General features: G+C 41.0%; 1 protein-coding gene and 1 pseudogene across 6 annotated transcripts in view; one reads left to right on the top strand and one right to left on the bottom strand.

The window, feature by feature from the left end:
* Positions 1 to 2,559, top strand: part of SCHIP1 (schwannomin interacting protein 1) — a 549,016-nt gene extending 546,457 nt beyond the window's left edge. For all 6 annotated transcript variants that reach the window (XM_060639085.3, XM_060639088.3, XM_060639086.3 and 3 more), the window contains one exon: positions 1,923 to 2,559. In XM_060639085.3, the coding sequence (XP_060495068.1) occupies positions 1,923 to 1,974 (52 nt within the window). In that variant the 3' untranslated portion in view covers positions 1,975 to 2,559. The remainder of the gene's footprint in view (positions 1 to 1,922) is intronic.
* A 12,108-nt stretch (positions 2,560 to 14,667) lies between these two features.
* LOC144617371 (small ribosomal subunit protein uS2 pseudogene) lies at positions 14,668 to 16,479 on the bottom strand (annotated as a pseudogene).
* Between the last annotated feature and the right edge of the window lie 8,850 nt (positions 16,480 to 25,329).

The raw sequence follows: 25,329 nt of genomic DNA, 5'->3' as shown, positions 1-25,329 counted from the left end.
GCACAGATACACACAGATACATATTTTAAAACTGCTGTAGGAACTATAATTTTTTAAAAAATTTATTTTAGAGAGAGAGCGTGAACAAGGGTAAAGGGGCAGAGAGAGAGAGAGAGAGAGAGAGAGAGAGAGAATCGCAAGCAGACTTCACACTCAGACAGGGCCCAGTGCGGGGCTTGATCCCACAACCCTGGGATCATGACCTGAGCTGAAAGCAAGAGTCAGACACTCAACCGACTGAGCCACCCAGGTGCCCCTAGAAACTATAATTTAATTAGCCACAGTGGAATCTTAGCTCAGTGGGCATCAAAATATTTCTGAGCTGAATTTAAATGAGACCCATAAGCCACTTGATAAAAATGATCAAGCCTGTTTTATACACATAAACAGGGCCATGAGATGGTCTGCTACAGGGCATTGTGTTTTAGGAATAAAGGGCTGATATCTTTTCCCCAAGTTACTTTATTGTTAAATGAATATCACCAATTATTTGCGGGCTGTTGAATATGGCAAGGACACTGTTGTCACTTCCCTATTTCTGAAAGTATTTGTGGTTTGTCCCTATGCCATAGATCGGAGACATTCTGCACAAAACCAGTGAGTTAAACTTGACGTCATTGACTACCCAAGTCTAGGCAGCACACAAAAACTGCCCCTGAACCTTTGATTACAGCTGGAAACTACAGCGTTAGAGACTTTCTCTTGCCAAATTTATAAATTCCTAGAATTGTCCTTCAAGACATTTGTCTTTTGCAGACGTCAAACCCTACCACTCTCTGGGAAAACGTTTAATTAGTAGCCATTCAAGTGATGTAAGCAGCTTGGCCGTTTTTCCCCCTCTGTCTCCACTGGCCAGCTGCTGGGTTGGCTGAATTTGGGGCTTATAGGCAATAATAGGGCTTGATGAATAAGAAGACTCACCCCACCCTACTTTTACCCTCACTGCCATGATCATGCCCTTTGGATTAATTGGAGGGGAGGGCGGCAGGGAGGGAAGTATGCAAACATGGAAAATCTTGGCATCTGCAAAGACCTACATTTGTTAGGAAGACATTAGCTTTTGTAAGAGTGGAACTGGATCATTGGCTTCAGATTTCTGTCAGTAGCCTTTTTAATGCTTATATTTGTGTCTGTGTGCATGTGTTCAAATAAAGTAGTCATGTAGTTACCTTCTACCATGACACCTTTTTTTGACTTTTGGCTTAGAACTATTTTCTCTCTGCTATCTTCTGCTTTGCTATCTGTTGCTTTTTTGTCTCTCTCCACTGGAATATATGTTCCACGAAAACAAAGACCTCATTGTCTACTCACCAAATCCACAGCACCAGGAACAGTGCCTGGCACATAGAAACATATCAAACATTTGTTGGATGAATTTCCCCAGATACTTAACTCTTTTTTTTTTTTTTTTAAACACAGTGCTTTTTCTTCTCAAAAGTAGTGACATCTACCATTCTCAGGGTAATCTAGTAACTTATTAAATAAAAAGATTCTTACTTAGAATATAAAAATTAAAGAGGACAAATCCATTTGAATTAAGCTCTGTTTCTTTTTTTTTTTTTTTTTTTTTTTTTTTTTTTTTCAACGTTTATTTATTTTTGGGACAGAGAGAGACAGAGCATGAACGGGGGAGGGACAGAGAGAGGGAGACACAGAATCGGAAACAGGCTCCAGGCTCTGAGCCATCAGCCCAGAGCCTGACGCGGGGCTCGAACTCACGGACCGTGAGATCGTGACCTGGCTGAAGTCGGACGCTTAACCGACTGCGCCACCCAGGCGCCCCTAAGCTCTGTTTCTTAATTCTCTTGATTTCATTACGAGTAACTCCGAACCTCAGTTTGTGGGATTGTTTTAGCTACAGATCAGAAAGCAGTTTGGATCTCTCTTCTTAGCACTAAATAATTGTATGATTAATTTTACAGACATGCCGAAAGTCAGCAGAAGCACATGGCAGAGAAAATGCCCGCGAAGTGAAAGAAGCCATCCGACCAGAGGACAAGCTAGAATTTATTTTGCTTCTGTGGTTGTAAAAATGCTGTTATTAAAGGTGGCGCAGAAACAAACAAAATATCAGTGTTAGTCATTGATAATGTCTGAAGCTTAATGTCCAGTGATTGGCCTTTGCTTCTTAATTTATTTTAATTTTTTTACTGTGCCACTAAATATCAGGCATTTTAATAAAATATTGTTACAGAAAATGTACAGTACTGACACCATCACTAGTCATGGTTAATCAAAGAGGGTAGTTTTAACTTTATTTTTATTTGTTTCGAGATTTTAAGTTGGAGCACTATTTTACCATTGACTACTTTCATTCTTCACTGTAGTTTTAAAGAACTGTAAATGACGGTGCTATACAAGTCAAAAAATACATGCCTGCCTCGTAGTGAAGTCATAGCTGTCCGTAATATGTATATTTTAATCAGTTTTCAACATTTTGTGAATGTTGACTACCTGAAGTTCATTTTTAGATGTGCTATTCACATTCTGTTGGATTCAGAGGGTTCCTTGAAAGTTTTATGTATAAATATGTAAAATAAAAATGAAAACTTTGTTTCATATGATATGTCTTCTTGCTCACTAGCAAGCCCTATATAGTTCTCGCCTCTTCACACCTCCTCCACCAAATTCCCCACCATGAAGATTTGGTCAGTGAGAAGAGAAAAGTACTGCAGGAGAAAGCAATGCAGAGAATTGCCGGGGAGATTGTGAAGGGTGTGTGAGTGTGTGTGTGTGTGTGTGTGTGTGTGTGTGTGTGAGAGAGAGAGAGAGAGAGACTATGTGAGCAAGTGTGTGTGTGTGAGAGAGAGAGAGAGAGAGACTGAGCAAGTGTGTGTGTGTGTGTGTGTGTGTGAGAGAGAGAGAGAGAGAGAGAGACCATGTGAGCAAGTGTGTGTGTGTGATCCAAAGAAGACAACCTCAGCAGTGTTAGAGCTAGCACCTCGGTCAGTGCTCAGTTACCCATCTGGAACATTAGCACGTTACTATTAGCTCCTGGTTCAGCCACAGGAACAAGTGATGCTTGCATTTAGTCTTTTCCCAACCCCAGGTGTTGCCATTTTTCAGATTTTAACCACTTCTGTTTGGTCCCATGAAGAAAAATGCCAAGTCTAAAGTAGATTACAGATTGTTCACCAATAAGTAGAGCCTCAAAATTGAGTTAATCAATTTAGCTAATGGCCATGCAGGTATTTGAGAATCATAAACTATAAGCAGAGATGTGCATTCAACATTCCAGAACCACCCACAGACCACCTGGTTTCATTATTGCATTAATGATGTAATCAGAAGATAGAAGTTTCCTTGGGTGCCTGGGTGGCTCAGTTAAGTGTCCAACCCCTGATTTCAGCTCAGGTCATGATCTCATGGTTTGTGAGATGGGGCCTTCTGTTGGGCTGTGCACTATAAGCACACAACCTGCTTGGGATTCTCTCTCCCTCTCTCTCTGCCCCTCCCTACTCGTATGCTCTTGCTTGCTCGCTCACTCTCTCTCTCAAAATAAATAAACATGAAAAAAAAATTTAGGTTTTATTTTATTTAGTTTCAGGTGTAGAATTTAGTGATTCATCACTTACATATATGAAGATAGAAGTTTAGACACCTGTCTACATTTTCCTTTCTTAAAAATACCCAGATAGATACTTTAAGTAATGAAGAGTTGCCAATTTTCAGTCTTCTATTTAGCAAAATAGGTAATCAAAAATTGTAACACCAAATCATTTTTTATGGGCCTCAATCAAGTTTTCATTTGGAATGGAAAAACAAGGCAGCCTGTAAATATATTTTGGCCTTTGTGAGTTGGCTCTTGAGAAGGATCTAGGTTGCTCACCACTGAGTGAAGTGTGGGGCCCGAGAGAGGTCCTCTCTGAGCCTCAAAGTCCTACACCAGCTGCCAGTGATCTCCCAGAGTGACCTCAGCCCTGAGAACAGGCTCAGCTTCTGGACCTTTGCTGCCTCAGCTGGGTGAGAATATTGGTCAGTAAACCAACGAGTCTCAACCATTAACTGCTCAGTGGAATCGCCTGGGGACCTGTAGAAACTGCTAGGCCTAGGTCCCAGCCCCATAGATACTGATTTAATTGGTTGGGGTGTGGCCTGAATGTCCCAATTTTTTAGAGGTCTCTTGGTGATGCTCATATGGAGAAGCACTACCTTAGACGTTCTTTTTTAGCTATGCTTTAACCATTTTTCAACAGCGGTTTTTGTCAGGGTACCTGGGTGGCTCAGTGGGTTGAGTGTCCGACTTCAGCTCAGATCATGATCTCACGGTTTGTGAGTTTGAGCCCTGCATCGGGCTCAGTGCTGACAGCTCAGAGCCTGGAGCCTACTTTGGATTCTGTGTCTTCCTCTCTCTGGCTCTCTGTCTCTCTCAAAAATAAATAAACATTAAAAAATTAATATCTAGGTTCTTGTCTAATTAAAACATATTTCTATTAATTTGAAACTTCTGGAGAGAGCCAACCTAGGAAGAGTGCTATAAAAAATGCCTGTCCCCAAGCAACAGTGGTAGAATGCCCCAGACCTCCCGTGTCAGCCATGGCCCGAAGTCTCGACCCTAAAGCTCAGCCCAGCAAAAGAAACTATCCTAGTTTTTTAAATCTTTGCCAGAATTGCCAGTTGCATCAAAAATTTAGAATTGAGTTTTTTCTTTGTCTTGAACAATGCCATCTCTGGCTGGAAATGTGGTCTGGAGAAACCAATGGCCTCTAAACTCTTCAGTTGTTTGAAGCCCGTAACCCTAACTGAAGAGCCCCTAACACGAGAAGGAAAGGACTGAGATTACACGCACAAGGGCGTCTGAAAGCACCTCCAGGGTCAAAGCCAGCTAAAAGTAGAGCAGTTCTTCCCACCACCCTGAGACCCTCAAAGAAGATTATACTCCGTGTACTTCTCTGTCCCCATGTAGATGTCACCAAGTGACTCATCTCCAAGGGGTTCTTTCAAGAATGGGTCTTTCCAGTTCTTAGGATTTTCAGCAAGGACTGGGATTATTCCCAACAAGATTCTTACCTGTTTTAGATCACCCTTCCGTTCATAAACTAGGACCCTCACTAGTTAGCCAGGCTTCATTAGAATGCTAGATCACTTGACCTAAGAAATGGGCCACTTGTCTTCCTGATTTTAGGAGAGTGAACTACAGGCAGGAGCACAGGGGCTATGGGGCCAGAGGGAGTGGGCAAAAGTGCTTCACAGTGATTTGACCCTGAGCAAGTTACTAAAGTTCTTTTATCCTGTTTTGTCACCTGTAAATAAGATCTCTTGGGATTATTCTAAAGTTCAAATAAAATGATGGCCATGAAAGTACCTGGCACCGGATAGATACTCAATAAATAATTATTGAAAGAATTAAATGATCAGGGTTTGGATGGAGGAAGCATTCTGTATTTTACCAGTTTCCGAGATTTAAAACATCCTTGTGGGTTTTTTTCTTGTTTATTAATCATTAATTTACAAAGCAGATACTTAAGGAAAAAGTTAATAGCTCCAGTCTTTAAGACCTCCTTCCCCCAAATATCAATGTTTAAATCTTGGAATGTATTCTTACACACTTTTCTCTGTGCTTATACAAATACATACATACAGGTTTTGTGTTGCAATTTGTTTATACAAAGATGGGATCACATAAAACTGCTTTGTACCCTGCTTTATCCATAGATATCCTTCTAGGTCAGAATGTACAGATCTAAGCCATTCTTTTTTTTTTTTTTTTTTTTTAAGTGAGGTCCATGCTGTGTGGGGCCCAATTTTGGGCTTGAATTAATGACCCTGAGATCGAGACCTGAGATGAGATCAAGAGTCAGACGGCTGACTGAGCTCCCTACATGCCCCCTAAGCCATTCTCTTTAATAGCTGTATAGTAATCCCCAATATGGTGAAAAATACTTTAGCCATTCTCTTAAATGATAGACATTAAGGATCTTTCCAAATTTCTGCCACTAAAAACAGCAATGCAATAAATATGCATGTACTCACATCTATTTGTGCTTTTATTCTGTGATTACCTCATTTTTCTTTGACTGTTACTTGGTATTGTGTTTAGACACTTCAGAGTACAGAAAGCTAATGAAGGTAGGAAAGACCAGGTGAGGCCACTGCAGAGAAGTTCAATTCTATACAACAAAATTGGACAGTTTCTGACAAACACCAACTTATTTTATCTTTAAAGGCCATGGCTGTCACTTCCTTGACATAACTGTTTTTCTCTCTCTCTCTTTCTGTGTGTGTTTGTGTGTGTGTGTGTGAGAGAGAGAGAGAGAGAGAGAGAGAGACACACACACAGCCTCCAATTCAGCCTTCCTGAATACAGGCTTTCCTCCATTTCCTGTTTGAGGGTAGAGGCAAACCTCAGCCACTGTGGTAACTATAGTGCTCAGCACAGAACCAACTAGAGAGGTGTCCCTTGAAGAGAAAGTCCCTGATCATTGGGACCCACCCTTTTGACCCTTCCATTAACTGGTGGCACTGTACTCTTCCTGATGTCTAATGCCTCTCCTCTTAGCTGAGGGATGAGCCCCTTGGCCTGACTTTTATTCAGGTTTAATCTTACTGTTCTCAAGCTTGATCCCCCATGACTGGTTGACTCTTTCTTAAGTCTTTCATCTCTCCAAATTTTTTATCTGTAGTCCAGCGACTTCCTTTCTACAGAATGGATCATCGCTGCTCTATCTCTGATAAACAGCCCTATGGCAGATATAGCCAGCCAAAATGCATGCCTCCCCATCATGTTCATAGTTACAAAGTTTTTCCTGACAAGCAGGTCAACAGACAAAACTACCTTTCCCACTCACCATCCCTGTGGGTCAAGATGTGACCCATGATTGATTACCGCCAATGGGATGTTAGAGCACGTGAAGTGTCTTCATCCCAGCCAAGGCTTTTAAGAAAGGGTTTGCCTTCTCCGTGTGTTCTCTTTCTCCGTGTACCAGTTGCAATCACAAGGACCTAGAGGATGGAAGAGCCACAATATGGAAGGAGTCTGGGTCCATGTGTTCACTGCATGAGCACAGCTGCCTGCTGCTTAGTAGGATTTGCTTTAGACAGTTACAGGAGTGAGAAATGAATTACGATTACATTTGAGCCACTACACTGCAACCTAGTTACAATGGCTAACATTACCGTAGCTAATGCAAGTCCTAAACAAGAACAGCCACAGTGCTGGAACACAAAGAAAGAGCTGGAACACAAACCCAGGTTCCTGAAGACAAACCCTGTGTTCTTAACCATCATGCCACATGACTGCTAGAGACCCGCCTCTTTCCTCTAGGAGATCTTCTCTAGGTCAGTGACTTACCCTTTTTCAATTCATGGACCTTTTCGGTTTAGGTGAAATCCTATCCTGCATTCTCTCCTTTTCTTTTTGGGGCAGAAACCAGAGAGGTTCAAAATGAGATTTGTCGTGAATAAATAATTAATTCATGCCAGAAAAAAGAATATGGATTTTATTATGGTGCCAGAAACAAATATTTATCAAGTGACTACAGGATACTTCTTTGGTATCCATCTGGAAGAGCCCTGGATTTCTACAATCCTCAAGACCACACTTTGATTATTACCAACCCAGCTGAATTCTGCAGCTTAGAAAACCCAATTACCTTTCGCACTGACATTCATTTAGTTTTTCTAAATAAGATATGACACATTCATTATGAGATAGGTTGATGGGTAATGAGTTTTTCAGAATATTTTAATTGAGGTTTATAGTCAGTAGTTGGTATAAATTAATATTATATTAAATAATTTATGAATTCATGGTCTGGCTATGCAAAATGAAAGTGTCTTCCTGATTTCTGATTGAGAACCCAAAGGTGTTTCATTTAGGAACTTTGGTAGGAAATGAGTCACCAGGACTAATTAATTGGTTGTAAGAAATTCCTTGCCATTGTGTCATTTTCTCTGTACCTTCCTCTGTTTTAGAACAATGTCCTGCTTGTGGTTATGACACGGCCTTTGTTTTACAACTATTGAATCTACTTCCCTGCACCACTATGTAAGTGCACAAGGTAGAAAAGCAATACTTAGGGGAAAAGAGATTTTATTTTCACCCTCCAGACTAGGCATTCAAACTTTCTTGGTGATTATTTACTACTAGAGTCTCTCTTCTTTTATATTCAATCAATACCTTATTTGCTTTTTGGCTTTGCAGAAAATAGTGGCCTGTGTCCTGACTCTGGTGGAGCAAAGATGAAGCTGGAAGTGACTTCTTTAATTTTCTGCCTCATAAAGTTACTTCGCTCCAGATGTCTGTTAGTTCTCATAGAAATCACAGTCTGTAATGACGTGTCATCTCACCTTGTGAGGGGCCTTTTTAGGTCACAGAGCATCCCCACGTATTAGAAATGGCGATTCAAAGACAGCCAGGAGCCCATACTTCACCTTAGGAGCAGTTTAGACAGGAGGGTTTAAAATGAAAACGGTGTTGACTCTTATAGACAGTGAGGAGAAAGGACTTTACTAATTCATCACAAAGCATCTGTTTCCTCTTTCCAGTGATGTGAAGGGCTCTTGTCCCTTCTGCTTAAGGCGGCTGGTTTTAAGAAATGTCATTGTCTCAGATGCAAATCAGATTGAGAATGAAGCACCAGGCAACTCTGTCAGGCTAAGTAATTTTTTAAGGGAAGTAATAAATGCCTCAGGAGGAATAATTAGGCGTGGGATGTTCTGTATGGGGGTAATAAATCTGTGTCCTTGCAGTTCTGGCTAAACCAAGAGTGGGAGTGGAAGAGAGCACGGGGCTTCTCGGAGTTCCCACACCGGTCTCCCACACTGCAAGTGGGGACACCGGTCCCTAAGGAGACAGAGCTTTCACTTTCTGGACCCTTGGCCAAGAGCAGGAGAGGCTAATGTGAGGACTGAGGAGAATGGGGGTGCTGTTCAGGAAGAGACCCCTAGGACCCCAGACGGCCTCTGTAGATGGGGCAGCTCCACTCTGGGCCTTGCCAGGGCCACTCCCTACCATGCAGTTTGGTGCCCGGAGCCCATTTGCCAAGCAGTCACCCGGGGGTGTTGCCTCTGTGAGAGTCAGAGCTGGAGACCCACCCAGCGTGCCTGTCAGGGAGGCGCCCTTGCCTGGGAGGACATTCTTCAGCCACCACAGTGGGACCTCCTGAAGCTTAGCACTGGGCCCATGCCCTCCAGTGCTGAGGCCTGGAAAGCTTTTGCCAAAGGCAGCCTGGGAGGGGCTGAATAACAGGTTTTATGAATTGTGTAGGCAACCCGTCGGCAATTAAAAGCCTCTTTTGAGTTCCCTCCACTTCCCAAGCTGATTTGGGGGCTACCTCCCCATAAACACTTAGGCAAGGATCGTTAAGGAAATATAAATTTAATAAGTTTTGCAGTAAAGGCAAACGCAACAATAAAAAAAAATTAAAAGTAAATGTTTTGAATTATGCCCTCTTTGACTACACTTGAAATTTGTTGTCCATTCGCCTCTTATCAGAAAGAGTCCTAGATAAACCACCATGGTTTTGAAATCTAAATTGTATTTCAAGTCTTATTTTCTCTCTCGTTTCTTTTATGGTCAGCCGGACCCCCTGATTTGCATAGCTGGTGTGCCAATATAGTACAAACAATGCTAATGTCCCCAATACACTAAAATAAAAATTCTAAATGCCCACTTCCTCTTTCCAAAAGTACACACATGTGTATCACTTCCTAAATTATATTCATTGTCAAGAATCTTAGACCATAAGATCATCCAGCAGTTGGTTCTCATCTGAGGCAGTTAACTACTTCTTTAAAACATCACAGTTGCCTTCCTATCTCAGGAGTCTCTCTGTACTTGCTGGCTGGAGCCAGATACCTACACCTATCCTCAGAATCTTACGTTTCAAAGAAAGCTCGGAGTTCACAAACCAATGACTCTCGTTTCAGGTGTGTGCACGGATTTTCCTACACTACCAATTAATTAGGCAAGCAGCATTGCTTTCACATCACGCCAGAAAATGAAAGCCAAATCTTAGGGCTACTTCAGATTTCCGAGACAAGCAGTTGTGGTCATTCCCAACTCAAAGTTACCCAGGCTTCTTGGCTCAAGATGAAAGCATTTTCACTGGGAATTCCTTTGGCTTCAGTTTCCAGGCCGGTCATGCAAACCTCCAAAAACATGGATCGGTCTCACCACACTGCAGGTGGGGGTGCTGAGTCTTTAGGAAGATGGTGGCTTTACCTTCCAAGTCCTGAAGCCAAGGGAGCAGGAGGCGGGTGAACGTGATGACTTGTCCAAATAAGATTGGACAATGGAAGAGAAATTTGAAAAACGAATATCAGAGGCAGCTGGGAAGTGGGAAAAAAAAGATATGGAGGTTGAGAAGTGTGGACGGGGAGTTGGACCACTCGTTATGTACATGTCTCCCAGAAGTGACATACGCAAATGCGTGTAGGGGCCAGACTGGTAACACAAGTAACTGAAATACATTGGGTGTAAGACACTAAGGAATGGTGGGGAACACATGCCCTGACTAAAGGGATTCACAGTCCAATAAATGAGAATACTCATCTAAAAGTTCATAAATGGGTTCACCTGGCTTCTGCAAGACTTTTTTAAGATTTCAAAATATCCTGGAATTCTTACAGAGTACAGTACTCCTTAACTAATATTTTAGCTATATGACATTGGCCACCACTGAAACCATTCTAAGAGCCCCACAAAATGTATTCTTATGTTTACTGACAGAATGATATTACTACAATCTTACACAACAACTTCATGAGTGCCTGGAAAGATATTCTTTTCAGGTTTCAGAATGAACAATAATCAAATTTCTCTGATGATCACTGTAAACTTTTTGACTGATAATGGTGCCCTCCTTACATTGGTTTCCAAGAAGCAAAGAACTACATTTGCAGCCTACTTATAAATTGGGGTAATATGACTCTTAGTTTTCTATATTGTTTCTTTAAGTTATGATATCCAAGAAAGGTATCATAAGCAAATAAATATCTGTACATCTATCTATCATCCATCTATCTATCTACCTATTTTTACTTAGGTATTTATCTCTATATATTTATTTAGCCCTCTCTGGCTGTCAGTACCTGCAATCTTCTCCCAGTGGCAGCATCCATGTAGAAGATAAAGTGAGTAAAAACCAAGTCTTGATGTCATTTATACCCCCAAAAAACCTATTTTGTCTGTCATCTCTTCCATGTTGCCACTGCCATATTGTAATTAAATTATATTTCTGTGGTCAGTGGTAGCTACAGTTTTTTAAAAAAGTTTATTGATTTATTTTTGAGAGAGCACACAAGAGGAGCAGATTGAGAGGGAGAGAGAGAATCACAAGCAGGCTTTGCACTGGCAATGCAGAGTGCAACATGGGACTCGAACTCATGAACCACGAGATCATGACCTGAGTGAAAACCAAGAGTTGGTTGCTTAACTGACTGAGCTACCCAGGTGCCCAAGCTACGGTTTTTATATTCCCAGTACATGTTCCCATTCTTCTTCTAGTTCCTTTGGGGATCTCTTTCCCAACTCTGTGTGGTTCTGCTGGGGCCGTCAGACTTGGCACTTGCCCCTCTTGGTCACAGGAATGACCCGGGCACTTACCCAGAATAGAATTCCCATTCCCCCAACCTCCATTAATAATTGGTTTATTGTTGTGCATGTGACCCCAGAAAGCCCATCAGAAACTTGCCTGGGATTGGTATATGGATATTGGAATTGCTAAACTGAGAAAACAAGAGCCTGGCAGCCATCTCAGAAGCTAAGGAGAGCAGCAGAGCTGAGAGATGGTGAAGGAGGAGAAAGAATTGATGACAACTTATGAGTTCTTGGATTTAGTCTGAAGCCAGATCGTCTCCTGAACATAATATCCCATTTTGCTTATACTTGCCTTCCCACTGAGCCTAACTCAAGCCACTCTCCATCTGATTTTGAGCAGGTGACATTTGAGCTTCTTGTTGATCTGGAGATCCTCCTGGCCTCCAAGGAGACATGACATTCATCTTTCTTGAAATGCCCTCCTCCCTATTTTGAGCTCAAACGCCATCTCCTCTGGAAAGTCTCCCTTTGCTTCCCTAGAAGAAATTTGCTGTTTATTCTCCTTTGCTCCCACAGTATTTCATTTGGGTAATTGTAGAGTTTTATCATTGTTTTTGCCTTTCTGCAGCCAGCGTATAAGCTCCCTGAGAACAGGGAAGGGCATTTATCTGTGTTTCTGCAAATGGCACTTGATAGGAGCTGAATAAATATACAGTGAACGAGTCAATGAATGAATATGCTATCTCACCTTACAGAGAAATCCTACCCCCAGCTTCTCTTTCCACATGCGGTTCCTCACCATCATTTCCACACAGGTTCTCGGGCTTATACAACAACTGAAAACTCCATGTCTTTTCAAGACTGCAGGTATCTTAAAAGTCCTCATTTGAAATTCATTGTTCTCAGAAAGCTTCTGAGGCCAAAGCCAATTGTGAAACACATTAGGCCCACTAGGTGTCACAGGTTAATGAACTTTATGAACTGGGAGGAGAGGCTTGAGGTCCAACTTTCCATTAATTGTTTATAAAATTATAAACATCTTTAAGAGGAAAGGACTTGAATACAATGTATGTCAGATTGATCTACTAAGCTGAAAGGGCCCATATGGTATGGAATGACTCTCCTCAGTTCCCTGAATAGATGTTAAAAGGACAATACTCAGAACCTCAGTCAGTATTCTCTGGGCTAAGATAAATGTGCTTCAGGGGCATTTGGGAAGGGATTTTAGGCTTTTTGGCTTTCCTGTTGTAGAGTCTATGGTTTCTCTAACTGACTATCAGAGGAGAACCTTGGACTGTGCCCTGAAGTAGAGCTAGGTCCCTTCTTGCTAACTCTATGATGCAGAGATGCAGAAATTAGTTGTATTATGTTAGATTGCTTTCGTGAAGTTCCAACAGCTGAATCAAAACTGGGGAAAATGAGAGGCTACAGTGAAATAAAGGTAGTAATAAGAATACCTTTCATTTATGCTTTCTGGGGAACTAAGCAGTATCCTGTTAGCTTTGAAAAGTTATTGAAACTTCCCAGAGGTGTCCAACTTGCCCCCAGGAAATAATCTAGACCTTTTCACATTATTTCATATGATCTCAGAATTTTCCTGAGAATAAGGTAAAGCAAGCAGGTGTGCTTTTTTTTTTTTTTTTTTTTTTTTTCCAGAAAGAGAAATGGACAGAGAGGGATTAAGAAGGGCATTTCCCCAGGCTTATAGTAACCACGCAGCCAGGATTAGAACATCACGCTTCTATTATTGGCCTAGTGTTCTTCAGATCTGTTTGCGTAGCCCCCAGAAAAATGTTGAAAACAATGTACTCCTCTTACATTACTAAATTCACTTCAAAATTTATCCGTCATACGTTTAAAGAATTGCAAAGAATATAATTTCCAGAACTTTCTAAATATTAACATTTAAAAATATATTTGATATATCCAACAGAATGTATCTTTTAAATATATCAAATGAAACTTAAATACCAAAGCAATTTGACTATCACTTCTATTTTTTTAATGAATAAATGAGCAAGCTCTTCTGTTTTTAAAATCTTTTTTAATTTTTTTAATTTTTAATGTTTTTACTTATTTTTGAGACAGAGAGAGACAGAGCATGAGCAGGGGAGGGGCAGAGAGAGAGGGAGACACAGAATCCGAAGCAGGTTCCAGGCTCTGAGCTGTCAGCACAGAGCCCGACGCAGGGCTCAAACTCACAGACTGAGATCATGACCTGAGCTGAAGTCAGACGCTTAACCAACGGAGCCACCCAGGCGCCCTCTGAGCAAGCTCTTCTTTAACTTTTGGAAATTTTATATTTATATCATTTACTTATTCTTGAATTTATATTTCCATTCCACTTCCCCCTGAAGATTTAGTACTAATGTAATTTTATTTCATTGTTTGAAATATTTTATTGATCACCCTATCAAACTTCTTTGCACATAGTATATAAATATCAATTTAAAATTTTTAAAGTCTCCTGTGACCATAAGGTTCTAAGTGATAAAATTCTTCTATATTGTTACTATGAGAATTACTATCATTAATCAATTAAAACAATATAAATATAAACTTTGAACAACTGTGGAATAAAAAGGAAAATTATATTGGAAATGCACCTTTTATTGAGAGGAGCTTGTTTTCATTTCCAACTCATTCAAGTATTCAATGAATATTACTTATTAACAGAATAAGACTAGAGTTCTCCATCATGTCTACCTCCATTTTTGTTTGTTTTTTTTTAATGTTTGTTTATTTTTGAGAGAGAGTGAGAGAGAGAGCAGGTGAGGGGCAGAGAGAGAGAGGGAGTCACAGAATCCAAAGCAGACTCCAGGCTCTGAACTGTCAGCACAGAGCCAGATGTGGGGATTGAACTCACGAACCACAAGATCATGACCTGGGCTGAAGTCAGACGCTTAAACCGACTGAGCCACCCAGGTGCCCCTCCATTTTGGTTTTTATAGATGTTAACCTTTGAGAAAACTTGTTCATTAGTAAGTAGGTGGAAATGGAAGGAGTCTTGTTACAGCAATGTCAATCAGTTCCTTGAGTTCCCTTTGAAGTATATGCCAAACATCACATTGTGATTAAACTACCATCAAAAATTATTTTTAACAATCTATCGAATGACAATTCCATTAGGTTCTACCTAAATTTTGTTGACAAAAGCATTGGAAACCACTTGACTTGCAAAAGGTATTAGCCAGTCATTAGAGTCATTTACCCCTAAACATTTCTTCTCCGGGTGCTTTTTACCACCTCGGGGAATGCATCTCAATAAGCCTGGAAGAAAAGGCATTCATTTATTAAGAGAAGCCTGTAAAAGGGAAGATGGGGGGAAATGTCAGCAGGACAACTTTTCAGCAGTTCCCAGGCAGATCACCTTTGAGAAATGGTTCGTGTGGAAGTTGATGATCTGGAAATTGATTCCCCTAAAGCTATCTATCCCCACCCATTTCATGGAAAGTCTTTGTAAACTCTTTTGGGGTATGCATACTGGAGTTTGAAGACCATTGTATTGGTTCATTCTTCTACCACCTTTAAATATATCCTTCACATCTGCACTCCATTATTACACCTTGTACATCAATCACCAACATTGTGGTGGGCATTCTTCCAGTTATTGAAGATATAACAATCAATAAAAGAAACAAAATTCCTGTCCTCTGTGCTAGTAGAGGAGATAGTAAATTATCAGAACTTGACTCCATTTTACAGTGAGCAAACTAAGGACACAATAGACTCAGAAATAGAAAGCTCAGGCCATTGCTGATTCTGGAACACAGCTGTCATGTCTCTCCGTAGCCTGCAAGGGCAGGTCATTATGACCTTTGTCCTATGTTTCTCCAGCACCGAGTAGAATGCCAAGCGCATAATTGGCTATCCATACATATTTGTTTAATTAATTGACTGAAGTTACAAGCCAAAAAATTGTATTCATCCTTCCAAAGTGCCTGATAAATTGTCCCTTAAATGAGGGCTACTATAGAGTCGTTTACAAAATCACAGCATTTTTAGATTCAGAAGGAAACTTAGTGACCACTTGGTCCCATTTCTCCTTTACTTTTTTGGGGGGAACTGTTTGTTTTCCATCAACCTTATTTCCATTTCTGTTTAAGAGTCTGTGGATGGAGCAACTTAGGATCCCTCAGGGGTTGTTCCCACCCATTCAGGGGCCCGAGCAGTGGGAGCTGCAGCCCAGTCCTGAGCAGTGGCTGAGAGCCCCAGTCTTCAGTAAGGAACTGCTGGACGGGCACTGAGGACCCCGCATGTCTCAGACCACCTGAGACCTCAGGTTGAGTAGCAGTAAATTCGGGACCCGGGGCAGTCCATTCACCTGGAAATCCCTCCTTGGTCACAGCCTTTTCAGCATCAGCCTGCTCTTCCTTCTCAGTCTCTTCAGGATCTCTGTGGAAGGAGAGGTCAGGTGTGGCCCCCCACGGGTGTTCATGGGAGATGGTGCACGGGAGTGTGTGCAGAACCTCCCAGGCCAGCATCCACCGCCTCGGACCCACTGAGTGAGCTCCCTTGCTGTTGCGTGGGATGGCAGTGTCCACACAGCGCCGTGGAGAGTCTGGGTTACACAGAGCAACGGTAGGCAGGTTAACATAAGACACCTCTGTGAGGGGCTGGTGGTCAGCCCTGAATCAGTGACCAGCAGAAGACACGGTTCCCGGGAGGCAGCCTGGACCTGGCTAGTGAAGGTTCCAGGAGTGAAGTGGCCCACAGTAGGAGGGGCTCCAGTGGCAGCCGTCGAGTTGAGCACAGCCCAGTGGCCAGTGTTCCTAGAATATGATGCTGACATTAGCTGGGTTTTTGATGGAAACAATGGAACAAGCTGCCGGCAGAAGCTTCTCATAGATCTCTCCAGATTTGTAATGCGCCATCACTTTCTTTTTGGTAGATGTACTGTTCTGTTTGGAAGTCAATGTTAGTGTCATCTAAGCGAGTTCTGCAAGGAATTAGAGGACATCCTCCTCCCTTTGCAGGACGTCAAGGGCTCCGGACATTGTGCAAGTTTCCCTTTAAGTTATGACTGGAACCCAAAGCAATGTCATTTGGACCCTCAGCACAGAAAGGCCATTTCACCTTTTCTTGAAGAAGAGAAATGAAGCCTGGAAAGACGAAGTGACTTGTTAAGTTTATGAATCAAGTCAGTGATAGATCCTGTATTTGTGGCCAGTGGAAAATCTCTAGATCCTTTCAACCCAGGCAAATTCTGTATCCAGGGTCCTTTAACACAGCCCCATTCCATAGCCTCTGGAAACACCCCTGCCCTGTACCCAAGTAACCTCCCAACAAAACCTTAGCATCTACAATAAAAAGTGAAATAAGAGAATGTTTCTATTTCATGAATTCCCTTGGAATTCACAGGAAACATATCATGACGGAAACAATTGTTCACTTGTGTCATTTAGAGTGGCTATCCCTATAATCCAAACTGTGGTTTCTTGTTTTCAGCTTTGAGAGTATGAATGAAATTTTTAATGAATGGGAGTCTTCCACAGTTTCACTGTGAATTTAATATCTATACTGAAGCCCAGAAGTCAAATTTCCCATAAAAGGTTAGCAGGATTACTGGTCAGGAAGATTCCCTTTGGCAGAGAAATAATAGCTCAAGCAGAAATGCATTTGCTTCTGTTCTGAGATCTCTGGGGCAAGTCCTTGAAGACTGTGGCCCCTACCATAGGGAAGTCCCCAGTGGCTAAATAAAGAGGTTCCAAGTAAAAGAAAGAAAGAATTATTTAATTACATGGGCACAAATGGAAACCAAACGAGTAAATAAAGAAAAAGTCTCTGAGAGGAGAATTTGTTGGTTTGGTTTCTGAGTCTGCCCCCAATGGTTTCATTTTGCATATCTGTGGCATTTGGTTGAGGTGATGTGCGGTGAGAAGTTTCTGCTCGTGCCTTTCCAATAAGAAATCCTGGAAGCCACACTCAAGGGTAGGATCCCAAGGAACCCAAAAGAAAGAATCTTTTCACAGCTATCCTTCACCCTCCACTGATGATTCCCAGATAATTAGCTCCACCTCCGAGCTCTCTTCTGCATTCTAAGCTGGCTTTCTCATTCCCTCCTGAAAGTCTCTACTGGAAACTTCCAAAGACATCTCAGATCTATTCTCATTGTCTTTGGCCCCAAAACTGTTCATTCTTCTGTTTTCTCCTGCTCGGCAAACCACCCCACCATTTACCCAGGTACCCAAGTCTGAAACTTGGAATTTCTTCTTGACTCTTTCTCCTGTGCCACTTCAAATTCAGTCATCACCAGGTCCTGTCATTGCTGCCCTGTGAATAAATTTCACACCTTTTTCCTCCTTAGAAGGCATAGTGTCAGTGCCTTAGGGGATCATCAGTTCTCACCAGAGCTCCTACCTGGTGTCCCAGCCTACTTTTAGTCCGTTCCAGTTCATCCTCCACATTGTTCCTCATGGTCTTCCAAAATAAAAGCCCAATTACCTACCTTTCCACTCCTTAAAGTCCTTCAGTGGCCCTGGCAACAAAAACATCTATAAAATATAATGAAACACATAAGGAACCTATAAGTCTGGACACAAGAGTAGGAATTCTATCCCTGTTACTCATCTTGGGCAAGTCACTTGGCCTGTCTGAGCCTCCATTTCCTTATCCATAAAATAAGACATTGTGAACCAGAACAATGGATTTAAAGCTTTTTAGTCTAGGACCAATAGTAAGAAACACATTTAGGGGTGCCTGGGTGGCTTAATCAGTCAAGTGTTCAACTCTTTTATTTTTTTAGCATTTATTTAGTTTTGAGAGAGAAAGAGAGACAGAGTACGAGTAAGGGAGGGACAGAGAGAGAGGGAGGCACAGAATCAGAAGCAGGCTCCAGGCTCTGAGCTGTCAGCACAGAGCCCGATGCAGGGCTCAAACCCACGAACTGTTATATCATGACCTGAGCGGAAGTCAGACGCTTAACAGACTGAGCCACCCAGGCACCCCAAGCGTTCAACTCTTGATTTTGGCCCAGGTCATGGTCTCATGGTTTGTGAGTGTGAGCCCCACATCAGGCTCTGCGCTGACATTGCAGAGCCTGCTTGGGATTTGCCCTCTTTGCCCCTCCCCCACACGCGTGTGCATGCACACACACTGTCTCAAAATAAATAAACTTAAAAAAAAAAACAGAAATGCATTTAAAACCACAGCACACACATACACATGCACAAATATATGTATAAGCACATAACACATACACAAATACACAAAAAGCCCATACATGCACATGCAGACCACACATATACAGGTATGCACATAAACTCATACACAGAAGTACAACAAATCATACCATAAAACACAGTTTCCCAATATGAAACATAGCCTTTCTATGTACAATGTATTCTGATACTTTGTTTTAGTCTATATTATTTTTTTTTTAATTTTTAGTGAATGAAGTAATGCTAGTTTTGACCCACAAATTTAATTTCAGAATTCACTGGGAAGCTGTGACCTGCTGTTGATAAATACTGAATTGCATAGTTTCCAAGTTTCCTTCTAACTCTGAAGATTTAGATAGGCCAAGTCAGAAAAGTGAAGAGCTTCTAGAACATAATGTGAAATGCTAGGAAGAATCCGTTTTAACTAATACCATAAAAATACTCACTTGTATACATAAAGCCATCCCATATGCCTGTCAACAGCTCACTATGTTGCCACTTGCAGATATGGAAACCACAGATACTAGTTAAAAATGAACCACAGACCTCAGTTTAAAATTGTGTAACTGTCTTAATGATAGTATCCACAACTCCCTGTCTCTTTAGGCAGCCAGTCCCTTTTAAAACAACACAAAGAAGTGTGGAGAACAGCTTCTTGTTTTTTTCACTCAATAATATATATTGCAGATCACTCTATATTTGTATGTTCACATATACCTGCTTTTCATGGCTGCATAGTATTTCATTTCTAGACAGAGTTAATTTAATTAATTCATTGCTGGTGGCCAGTTACACTGAACCACAAACACCCTAGAAGTGGAATTCCAAAGGCATCTATCATTTGATAGATATTGCCAAGTTATCTTCCATGGAAATTTTACCAGTTTACACCCCCAGTTAACCGGGTATGGGTGCCAGTTATCCCAGATCTTTACCAACATTTGCTTGTGAATCAGCCACATGGCTTCATATCTCAGCTTCTGCATAAGTTATGTGACCTTTAACAAGTGGCTGAATCACTCTGAGCCTCAGTTTCCCTGTCTTTTGGCAACACCCACAGGGTTGTTACAAAAGTTAAAGGCAGTAATGAATGAAGAAGATATTTTATAATTTATTAGATGTGTTTGGCAGCATCTCATTTTTTACCAGCCCCATCCCAGTAATAATAATATATTTAACTTTAACATACTGTTGTAAGCTAACTCACAGCTCCTCAAAGGCTGTCAAATTTAAATAGTATGCCTTCTAGCCTCTGTGGCAAACTCTATGCCCAATCAGTGTTGGCACATGATGTCCCAGAGTGCACATCTTTGTCTTTAAATATATGGTTTTCAGGGCACCTGGGTGGCTCAGTCAGTTAAGCATCTGACTTTGGTTCAGGTCATGATCTCGCAGTTCACGGGTTCAAGCCCCTTGTCGGGCTCTGTGCTGACAGCTCACAGCCTGGAGTCTGCTTCTGATTCTATGTCTCCCTCTCTCTCTGCCCGTCCCCTGCATGTGCTTTCTCTCTCTCAAAAATAAATAAAAACATTTTTTAAAAAGTTAAAAATATATATGTAGTAATTAAACAACTCTTTCTTTCTTTTACTTGGAACCTCTTTATTTAGCCACCAGGGACTTCCCTGGTAGGAGCCACAGTCTTCAAGAACTTACCCCAGAGATCTCAGAACAGAAGCAAATGCAGCATTCCTCCACTGGACTTCTCAGTGTTCCAGCAGCTCTGACCCTTGGCCATCAGTGGACATTCCTGTAAGCGATGAATGCTTTGGAGGGAGAGCCAGGACCCAATGTCACTGTGCCAGACCTGTCAGTCAGGAGGTGGCCAGATAACACTCAGCATATATACTTTGTCTTGGTTCTTCAGGGGAGACTGATGGGCAAAATGAGCCCAATAGGACAAAGGAAGCATCAGTAAAAAAAAAAAAAAAAATATGTATATATATATATATATGTGTGTGTGTGTGTGTGTGTGTATACACACACATACATATAGGTATTAAATAGCCACAGAGTAAATAAAACTTCCTCTTGTGGCTTAAAAGCTGAGAACTGAACCCCTTTCCAGCCTAGGAAAATCCAGAGATGAAGGACATTTGGACAGAAGATAACCTCCTACAGGACTGTGCACAGGACTCTGGGAGACAGATACAGGGCTGAAGGAAATTACTGACATGAGACTGACATATTTTGTTCTAAGCAGTATAGCAAATTCAGTGCTCCTCTTACATCCAGAGAGTGAAACCCTTTACTAACATACCAAGAAGGCAGTACCATATGACAGCTTGATGTACAGGGTCTGGAGCCAAACCCCCTCGGATCCTCCCTCTTCCACCTGCCCCATTTGCATGCTATGTGATGTTGGCCAATTTCCCTAAGCTCCCTTTGCCTCACCTGCCACACCTTTAAACAATTCTTGCCTCAGAGGGTTGGTACATGTGGAAGGCCTTTGACTCATTCCTGATCCATGGTATAAGCTCAATAGATATTAGTTCTTACTAATATTTTAAACACTGTTTCTAGGGGTCCCCGTGTATCCCTCATGAGAGGTTATTGGCCATGGAATGTCCTTAACAGCTCTGGGATAGGGAAGTGAGAGCAAAAGCTTAAGAATGGTGCTGATTTCAGATGCAGAATTGTGCCCCCCAAATGGGCAAATCCACTCTGACCTGCTGGCCACCATGCTTCTCAGGGAGTTCCTAGAGACCATCCCATGTCTGCACCCAATCCCTGAGCCATCAGGCCCCACTGTGCCTGGGCCACATGCCTACTGACCAAGCACCTCTTTCCTCAGGCTCAGGGGTCCCTTCACCTAGATTTTCCTAGCTCTTCCCTTCAGCTCCTTTAGCCAAGTCCCTGGCAGCCTGCACTCCGACCAGCCTACTAACTCAGCCTGGCTCCAGGCAATGGCCGACATTCCCTAGGGTGACACTTAGGAGCCCCACTAACCCTGCCAAGACAGTAAGTATCCACCTTTCTGATCATCTGAAATAATTAGCCACCAGCTTGATAAAGACAAATTCAGTAAAAATATATACAAGCCATATTCTTGGTATAGGTCAAACTTATTCCAAAATTTGCTTGGGGCAGCATGAGACACTGCAGAGTGTTTTAAAATAATTTTTTATCTTTGGGGCACCTGGGTGGCTCAGCTGGTTCAGCGTCTGACTCTTGATTTCAGCACAGGTCATGATCTCACGGTTGGTGGGTTCAAGCCCCACGTCAGGCTCTGGGCTGACAGTGTAGAGCCTGTTTGGGATTCTCTCTCTCTCCCTCTCTTTCTGCCCCTCCTCTGCTTGTGCTCTCTCTCTCGAAATAAATAAGTAAACATTTAAAAAATTAAAAAATAAAATAATGTTTGATCTCTTAGAAATATATGCCAGTCCCATTTGGAAAGCTCAGAATTAAACACACTAAGAGTTGTTATCACATTGAATTCCCATTTTCATGCTATAGAACAAAAACTCAGATCTACATTCTATGGGTTTAAATGACACAATCAAGCTTAAGGCAACCAAAACAAAATGAAATAAAACAAAGCACTAAGAAGGATGTGTGCATAGTGGCTTAAAGAGCAGCCAGTGAGCACAAACCTTCTGAGTTCAAAGCCTTGGTCTTCCACAAGTAGCTGGCTGGGCTTGGACAAGCTAATTAACCTAGCGGTGCCTGTTCCTCCATCTGGAAAATAGGGATAATCATAGTACCTGCCTCATGGGCTTGTTTTAAGAAATGAAGGGTGTAATGTGTGTAGCATATTTAGAATAGTGCCTGACACATTGTTGATGTTTATAAAGTTTAGCTATCCTTCCATTTGTCCTTCTTATATTATGTGCTGGTCAGATAAATCAGCATTTCCTAATGGCTGGCCCATGGGACTCAAAGAGGCCACAAAAACTTACCACTAAATGGACTTAATTTGTAAGACAAAAACTCATGCTATGCTTAATCAGCAAGGTAAATTATCACATTGGATGCGATTTGTATTTTCAGTGACACAATAAATAAGGACAAAATGATTATTCAGATGTTTTACTCTTTTTATTGTAAATCTTCATAAGAATGTAGTCTGTGCTCGCACACCTTTAACAGGCTGTGAAGGAGAATTTTCATGTTTGACCAGTCCACAATAAACCCATGCTGGGAGGTGTTGCTAGGAGAGGAAGCACTTGGAAAGCAGCTGCTGCCCTCCTTAGTTTCCAGGTGAATGTAGGCACAGTTGACTAATGACTGTCCCAGGACACATTCAACGTCAATAACAACATTAAAATAATTAGAAAATAGTGACTCAAAACAGTGTGCTAAATGTACATGCGATACATATAAGAAAGGCATAATATTCACAATATGTTAAAACATCTTACTTATCCATTAGGAACAGGCTAACAATGCAATTTATAAATGACAAAAGAGAATAAATGGGCAGCTTATAAAAGAAATGCAAATGACTACACAACATGAAAAGATGCTTAACCTCACTAACAATAAACAAAATGTCACCCAGATATATTTACTCCTGACACATGGGCAAAGGTAAAAATAAATCATTGATAATACTCAGGATTAGTAACAGTTCAGTGGCAATGTGAACGGTACAGCCTATAGCAAGAATGCTACAAGACCTTTCTCCTTCTCAGGTTCAAAGCCAGCTGGAAATAATTGCCTCCAAATTCCATCAAGTCCCATGAGTTCTACTAGAGTCTTACGTACTTCCCTAAAGCAATCACTGTGGCCATGGAAGCTAGCACCATAGCTGGCTTAGTGTGAGCCAATGTTGGAACCCCACCCAATGGAGACAAAAAATTGGGAGTTTTCAGCATGAAGACAGCATTTAAAGCCACAAAAATGAATATGTTCACTCAGGCAGAAAATTTAGAGAAGAGCCCCGCACCACTTGGGAAACTACATGACCACGGGTATTGTGTGTATCTTTCCAAAATTGTTTCATGCTTTTAGATTCTTACTTATGTACGTATGTTTTGTTTTGTTAATATACAAGAGTTTAGCTCATGTGTATCTTTCTACACGTTTGTTTGTTTGTTTCACTTACCAGTACGTCCCAGAGAAATTTCCATGCCTGGAATCCCCAAAGTTCAGGGCTTCCCTGGTCCATTTCTCTGAAGAATTAACTGACTGGGGCCAAGAATAAAGTGGAGGTGGTCTGCTCCTTACGCCCCAACCCACAACCCACCTCACCCCCACCTTCCTGATAACAGTGCCACCAGTTCCTGAGGCTTAGAAGGAACTATCTCTTCTTATGCTTTATTTTTTGTTACCCTTTTCAGAATTTATTGCCATGATTTGGTCTCTTTGGGAATATATTTGTGCTGTCATTTCAATAAGTTTTGAGGAGCAAAAGTGTGTAAGTCATATGGTCAGCCTGCTATAGCAAAGCAAAAGTCTCCATAATATACTTTGAAGGAATAAAAGCAAGTTTTAGAAATATCTGCATATACACATATCTACATATATGTATATAATACATATATTTACATATAATGCCATTTTTAATTAATAACTGTATGCTCTGTATGTTTAGAAGTTAAGCAAGAAACTTCTAAAGTATACATCTCTGTATTTTAAAAAGTTTCTTGAATGGGCATCGATTATTTTTACAAAGAAAGATTTTTAAAAATCAGTAAGCTGATTTTTAATTTTTTAAGAGAGAACATGGTCATTAAAAAATTATTAAAAATTCGGGGCGCCTGGGTGGCTCAGTCCATTAAGCATCTGACTTCAGGTCAGGTTATGATCTTGGGGTTTGTGGGTTTGAACCCCGGGTCGAGCTCTGTGATGACAGCTCAGAGCCTGCAGCCTGCTTTGGATTTTGTGTGTCCCTCTCTCTCTCTCTCTCTGCCTCTCTCCCTCTGGTGCTCTGTCTCTGTCTCTCAAAAATGAGTAAGTGTTGAAAAAAAAATTTTTAATTAAAAAAAATTATTGAAAAGCCAAGAAGAAAAATGAAGTAAAAAAAAAAAAAACCCTTTCATGAAGTGTTGAATTACTACATTGTACACCTGAAACTAATATAACACTGTATGTTAGCTAACTGGAATTAAAATGAAAGCTTAAAAAGAAACCTTCCATAATCTCCTTTCACTTTGGTGATAACTATTTGTCAGATAAATATTTTGGCTTGAATCCGCTTTATCTTTCCCTCCTGCAAGCATGCACATGCTTTTTCTCCCCTGTGCAATAATTTTTATCATAATGATACTTTCTCTTAACAACATGTCAAGAGCATCTTTCCAAATCAATAAAGAAGTATCAACTAATCTAAAAGAATAGATTTAACAGTCTCTGTCCACAGAGCAATAAAATTAGAAATCAATATAGAAAGATAAGAGAGAATACATTTGGAATTTTAATGATATAATTCTAGTAATATATAAATTCAAGAGGAAATTACAACAAAAATTTCAAAATGTTCAGAACTAAGAGATAACCAAAACTACAAATCAAGAATTGTAAGATGCAATGAATGTTATGTTATGTTATGTTAGTTGTCTTAAATGCATTTATTGGTAAATAAGAAATCTTTGGTAAATAAGGAAGGTTGAAAGTAATCTGTTTTTTAAAATCTGTGTGGTAGTGACATGGGTATTTATTACCAATATATGTTTTTGGTTTTTTTCTCTTCTGGGTATTTGGGATATCTTATATATTAAAACTTTTTAAGAAAAATAAATGAGTTAA

This window comes from Panthera onca, chromosome C2 (assembly GCF_046562875.1).
Source record: "Panthera onca isolate mPanOnc1 chromosome C2, mPanOnc1 haplotype 2, whole genome shotgun sequence".
Classification (NCBI taxonomy): domain Eukaryota; kingdom Metazoa; phylum Chordata; class Mammalia; order Carnivora; family Felidae; genus Panthera; species Panthera onca.
This window is presented reverse-complemented; position numbering and strand designations above follow the sequence as displayed.